This window comes from Lactuca virosa, chromosome 4, assembly GCF_052849685.1.
Source record: "Lactuca virosa cultivar CGN04683 chromosome 4, Lactuca_virosa_CGN04683_v6, whole genome shotgun sequence".
Taxonomy (NCBI): domain Eukaryota; kingdom Viridiplantae; phylum Streptophyta; class Magnoliopsida; order Asterales; family Asteraceae; genus Lactuca; species Lactuca virosa.
The window spans coordinates 363,091,101-363,097,932 of NC_136429.1; the positions used below are offsets into that span (position 1 = coordinate 363,091,101).

General features: G+C 35.8%; 1 protein-coding gene across 1 annotated transcript; it reads left to right on the forward strand.

Annotated features, from left to right (window-relative positions):
- Positions 1-203: 203 nt before the first annotated feature.
- On the forward strand, positions 204-2,562 carry LOC145108698 (Ribosomal protein S7p/S5e family protein). The gene is made up of 3 exons (XM_079045772.1): positions 204-340; positions 629-1,325; positions 2,337-2,562. Exon 2 carries the CDS (start codon positions 684-686, stop codon positions 1,278-1,280), a length of 597 nt encoding a protein of 198 aa, XP_078901898.1. The 5' UTR covers positions 204-340; positions 629-683; the 3' UTR covers positions 1,281-1,325; positions 2,337-2,562.
- Positions 2,563-6,832: the final 4,270 nt, after the last annotated feature.

The following is a 6,832-nucleotide window of genomic DNA, read 5'->3' on the forward strand; positions in this document are numbered from 1 at the left end:
TTGAAAGAGAATGGAGGAAAAATGAAAAAAAAAAAGTTTGGAGGTAGGTTGGAGATCCTTAAAATAAAACATGATATTACGAGAACCACATTCACCATTTACCAAGATTTGTCTTATAAAAAGAGAATGCAATCCTTTTCTAACTACAGGGACCATTTTCATAACTTATTTCGAAAATTATCCGGAGAAAGTTCTCGGTGAAGTGAAGATTCATTTTTCCTATGTCTAACCCCTTTTCACCTCCGCCGATGTCCTCTAATTCTTAGGGTTGCAATTTCCCTCGATTAAGTTCAGCGTCAAAGCTAGGAAGTCTAATCAGCCTCGATTTAAGCCCTAGAAGGTTTGTATTTCATCGATAGTTTCTATATATGCTATAGATTTTGCTTTCGATTGGGGAAAATGGATGAATGTGTTTGTAAACATGTGTTGGTGTGTCTATATATCTGTGCGTATTTACGTATGCATTTGTGTATATATTCTTGGACGTTAAAACTTGTTGTCCATCTATGTTTTATGAATAACTAGCATAGCAATGTTTCAACTTTCAAGTATGGAATCAGTAATTTTTAGCGTTTTCTCAAATGACAACCCAATAAAATTAACTTCCAAGCTTTGCTACTGATTGCAGGTTTTTCAGGTCTTGTGATTAAGTACAGTAACTCAGTCGGAGTAGTTTAGAAAAGATGATTCGCGTTGCTGCTGGTAGGCAGTGGAATGGTATTCTAAGAGAACTCCATGGTTCAAGTTCGCCTATCACACCACTGTTTCTGCAACAGTTTTCAACCACTAGTCAGTCTAAAGTGGCTTACACTGGCTCGGAAATTCTCAACTACATGGGGGGATTGGATGGTGATGAAAAACAGTTGATCCATAAGTTGGTGAATTTTCGCATGAAAGAAGGCAAAAAGACAAGAGTTCGTGCTATCTTCCATGAAACTCTTCACAAGCTAGCTCGTACTGATCGTGATGCAGTGAAACTTATATCCGATGCCCTAGAGAATGTGAAACCCATTTGTGAAGTAGCAAAAGTAAGAATAGCTGGTAATATTTATGATGTCCCTGGGGTTGTAGCCAGGGATAGGCAACAAACTTTAGCTGTTCGTTGGATCCTTGATGCAGCTAAAAAACGACGTACTAATCATAGCTCAAAATTGGAGGAATGTTTGTTTGCTGAGATAATGGATGCTTACAGGAAGAGAGGAACTGCACGTAAGAAAAGAGAGGTTCTTCATGGACTTGCTTCCACCAATCGAAGCTATGCCCATTTCAGATGGTGGTAATATGGTACCACACAAGATCTACATCTCCTTTAATCAGATTATCTGGTAAGATATTGTTCCTTTTTAGTTTTTGTTACAAGCTGTATATAGATATTTTGTTCTCATATTGCTCCATTTGTTATATAGCAAGAAACAATATGAGGCAACCACCCATTATTACCTCCATCAAGACCTTGTATGACTTGAGTTTTAAATTTAAATATTAGTTTTTTTTTCTCTGATTTGCAGATTTTTAGGTTTTGTTTTTAGTATTAGCGAGGTTAGGTTCCACACTTTCACTCATGATAACAACCTTTTTTGCAAGTATAAAGGAATTTGTATGTACAAAGCCGTTTTTTTTGTTTCTTACAACTCACAAAGCATAGGGGCCTGCATTTATTTATTTGTTTTTTTTTTCCCCTTTTTGCAATCTTCCAATGGGTTTCTGTGTAGTGTGTACCTTAAAACCAATCATTTATTCTCCAAACCTTCATGATCATCTGATATTCTGATTCATTGGTCTCTTTTTGTAAGCCATGATTGTTCGAGAAGTATAGGTCATGTGATTCATTAATGGAGTTGTAAATGTCTTAGGGTTGAGTGTTTGACATGACCACCCACATGTTTGATGTTGCCAAGTTTCTTTGAATTCATATTGCTTTCAGATGTTTATTTTAAAGCTAGTTTTGTAAGGGTTAAATGCTAGAAATAACAAAATACTTTCATTGATTTGTTTATTATAACATCCTACTTTTATTTCTTCCTATTATAGAATTGTACTTTGAAAAATCTACAGATTATATATAGCAATATAATCTTAAATATAAAGCAATTTTCATTGCTATAATTAGGGTAGATTTTTCAAAGTTAATGACATAAATAAGAAAATTTCAAAGTTGTGATAGAAAGAAACGAAAGTAGAATGCTATAATACACATAAATAAAAGTAGATTGCTATTTATCGCATCTAACACAATCGGTAACTACTAACTACAACTAAAGAAAGAAGTTGAACATTTGGCATCTTGTTTAACAATATTCTTTCTTTTTTGTTTTTATTATTTTTAAATTTGGCAGGTCATCTTTGTTGCTTTTCCTCAGCATTTTGGACGTGTGAAGATTGATGATGCTAGAGAATCCAATAATCGAAGGGTTTGCTGAATCCATTACTTGTAATAAGACGATGTTATTTCTTAAGTTTCAAATATACTCATTTTAGAAGTTTCATGCATACTTTATTTATATGTTATGCATTCTGTTATTGATTTGATTAATGATTTCAGTCGAATGAATTTTTATCATATACCATGCTCTAAACAAATAAATTGGATGGTACATTGTGACAATAATCTATAAATTTGATAATTTGAGATATTATTACATGTAACATTACGCTACTTGTTGATAGAGGATGATGATGACATGTAAATTAGAATCTGTACAAGATATATCATGCACTATTTTGACTTAAAAACCCACCACAATCAAAATGGCTCTAGATCTGTCTCTTGGATGCAAAAGGATGGTTTTTGTCATCATAAAAGTGTATTTGATGGTTGCTTGTTAGAAGTGAAGATTATGATGATAAAGCATTTTATATTTTCTTAACACTCCAAATAATAAAACAAAGTATATCAACTTTTTTTTTTCTTGTTAACACTTCATCCGTACATATGGTTTAACTCCATATTAACAAATTGAACAACAAACTTTACAATGGCAACTCTTCTAAGTCTCTTCGTATCATCTACAAGCTAAGCCACCCGTTTACTTTTCCCATTTGTACCTACACTTGAAATAATGACTCTTTACCACTTGTACCTGCACTTGAAATAATGAGACTTACAAGTAACTGTAATTTACAAACTACAAATAGTTAGTGAGCAATCCAACTCAATACTTAATGATCGTAATCACAAACATAAATGATTTACTCGCTAACAGTGAGTCTTAAGTTGAACATCACATATGTTAGCAATGATTTACTCACTACCAGTGAGTCTTGAGCCATACATCGTGTTTCGTGTATGTTTAAATGAACGATTTACTATCTTTCTTTGTGTTCTTTGGCATACTCTTCACAAAAAAGAGATAAGTGAATGAGGGATTAAACACGTCAAATGTTCACTCAGTAAAAACCAATAAATCATGCACCGATCTAAGAGTTCCATAGAGATTAGAATAAGTAAAGAGTTGTATCTACCTAAATAACTTCTCTTTCTAATTAAGACATACTTTCACAACTAGAAGTGATAGATCTTAGCCTTTGATAAATATTTTTTCAGTTGTTAATTTTATAAAGGATAATTATCAAATTACTAGTAAATATTCTTGTTTTAGTTAGTGTCTTCAAACACAAATTATTTTGTTACAAACTTTTCACTGCAAAATCTCCTCAAATAGGATAACCTCAATGGCATGAATTATGGTTTTAAAACCGGAGAAATATGCTCAGGTTCACAAAGAAACTTTATGCTATTCAGGAACTTGTTTATGAGGATCCCCCAACTAGATCTACTAGGGCTGCTAGAGACATGTATGAAAGACGTCTTAGCGACTAAAATGAGGTGGTTTGCCTCATGTCAAGCACAATGATTCCTAATTTCCAAGAGAGATTAGAACATCTTAGTGCTATGACATAACGAACCAACTTAAGGACCGGTTCAAAGGGTAGGTTGGGAGAAGTGATTTGAGATCATGGAAGCCCTAAAGGGATGCAAACAAGGAAGTAGCATTAGTCTTCACATCTTGGAAATAATTGTTGGATCTATATGCTTAAGAAACATTATTGAATGACATTTGCTAATGACATATGATCCTATAGGGTCACACCCTTATTAAGTTGACACATATTGAATGTTTATTATTAATATGATTATTAATAAATAATCAACTCTTGTGTTTAATTACGGAAAATTATTGTTTTCTGAAAATAATATATCTAGAGGTTATAACTTAGTTATTATTTTATAATGTATGACATAATATGTCATGTACAACATTTTGGGCATATTAGATATTACTAGAATAAGTCATGTACATTTTGGGCAAAAGTGAGAGACAAACCAAGGGCCTACCCTTGTACACCTTCGGTTGAACCTATCCTTAGAGGATGAGGGTTGTTTGTTTCACTTCACACTCCATGCATCATGACTCTTAAATGTCCATCACTTCATGTAAGATAAGGTATGGGAATTAGATCTCTTTTGCAAGTATAAAAAGAGTGCATGGAGTTTGCATTTGTGGTTGCTTATTTTTCCCTTGCTTTTTCTCTTAAATTGTAACCCTTCTTCTCTCCCTATTTTTCTCTCTTTTGAAGACTAGATGTAAGTGTTAGTGGTGTAGAAATGCTTCTCTTTTAGTGCTTAACTGTGTTAAGCACTTAAAGGCTTAAGAAGTTATGAATACAAAAAGGGAACTAGCATTCCAAGTTCCTTACTATTGGATGGTGGATACTTGTAGAGAAGTTCACACTTCTTGTTATTTTTTATCTTCATCAACTCCCCAATTCCCAAAATACTCATACTAATGTATTATGACTAGTATGCCTGATATGTGAATTGCATGCTAGAGTAAAGCTAAGGATACCTTCAAGAATCGTATGCTAGAATTGCCTGATTGTATGATGCCTTGTAGCCTAGGAGGATTGGAATCTATGTATTACTCAGGATTAATACCGGATCAGTTAATTGCTAAGTGTATGCTTTAAAAACTATATACGATTATCATCATATAGCCCTAGAATGATTGGTTTGACGTTATTTCTTGTTCCTTGTCTGGTTATGGGCTTAGGGTAAAATCATTATTCGACAGTCTATGTGGTCCCATCTTGTGTATAATTTACATGCATAAGGCAACCAACGGTGTTGGTAGAGGTTTCTAGTATTGCGCAAGTTTATTACATCGGAGATTACTCGTTGTATTATGGAGGTCGCCCCTGTGATTTTCGGTACCATCAAGGATGAGATTATGAAGCTTTTGGATGAGCGTCTTGGGGCCTTTTGGGTGCGGCAGGACAGTTAGGAGCATGGACTCCTTTTTTCCTGGAGTCCAAGGCTTGTGAAGCTCCAGAGTTCTTTGGGGCTAAGGACCCCATTACTAGCCGTCGATGGATCGCTGACATGGAGAATGCTCAGCGAACGAGCTTCTGCCCCGAGGGGGAGAAGGTGGGGTTTGCATCCTGGCTTTTGAGGGACCGAGCTCGTGATTGGTGGGATGTAACATCTTGGTTTTGATGTACTTTCTCTTTTCACCCTTACATTGAGATTTATTGCAGTTTTGTCCTTATAATGTAAGACTAATGGATGGGAGGGACTGTTATTGCCATTTTTAGATTGTTGGGGCGGAGCCACGTACGATAGGCGTACGTTTTGAGTACGTAGGGCGTACGGGGTGAAGTCCCAAACCCTAATATTTAGGGTTTGGACCTTATTTATTCATCATTAACTCTTAACCTTGGCTCCTCTCATCGGCCTCCATCCTCTTAAAACGACTTTGCAACCCTAATCCACCTTGTGAAGCATTTCTAAGCTTGAGTATGTGTGTTTTGTGCCTTTGAAGAAGAAGGAAGGAAGTAGAAACCATCTTGGAGGAGTGAAGCACTTTAGATCCAGAATCACACCATCATTTGGCATTATTTGGAGGTATAACGTTCTGAAATTGGTGAAGTTTCATTTAGATCTTATTTCGGATTTGATTTTAGGTTCTTTTTGTCCCAAATGTAGTGATTCTTGAGCATAGCATGTTCTTGACCCATTGAGTCGTCTTTTCAGACCTTTGGAGGGGTCTTAATTCATAAAAATGTAGCCTTGGGGTTTAGTTTCACTCCATGCATACTACAGGAGATCTTAATACATTAAGATGTTGGGTTTTTGTGTTTTAAGCACTTAATGGACTTGCAAGGTCATAAAGTTGGAAACTTTATGACTCTTGGGGATATTTTAGCCTTGGATATGCAATTGGACGCATTAAGTCAAAGTATTAAGCTCTTAATGTGAAAAGAGAAGTTCTGTGAGTATGTCGTGCGTACCTCACTACTAGAAAACAGACCTTTAATGACACGCTTATTACGACACGCACCGATTAATGATACACAAAAGGGCATGCCCTAAAAATAATGTCAGATCTTTAGAAATTTGAAGAGTTTAGGACGCGCATTTTTGCGTGCCCTAAAATTAGTGTCTCACAAAAAAAAAACACGGAGGGCGCTTATGTTAAAGGCGTGTCATCTAGAAATGTCGCTTTATAATTTTACAAACGCGCTCTTCAGCAACTAGCAACGGGAAAAAGGAAATAAAAAAAATTAGAAAACCCGCCTTCCTTCCCTGTTTCCCCTCTTTAGCTCTGGGTGTGTTCTTTGACCACAAAAATCTTCTCCGGTCTTCCTCCGCCTCCCTACATCGAGTGTTGCTTGCTTCTTTCCCTTGAACTCCGACCGCCACCACCGATTCTTCCCTGTTTGTTGACATCGATCAAGGCTCACTTACTTCTACCCACTGGAACCACCATATCTCCCACTCGATGTTGAAATTGTCAGAAAAAGCCCTAATTCAGTATTATACTCTCAAGTCTCA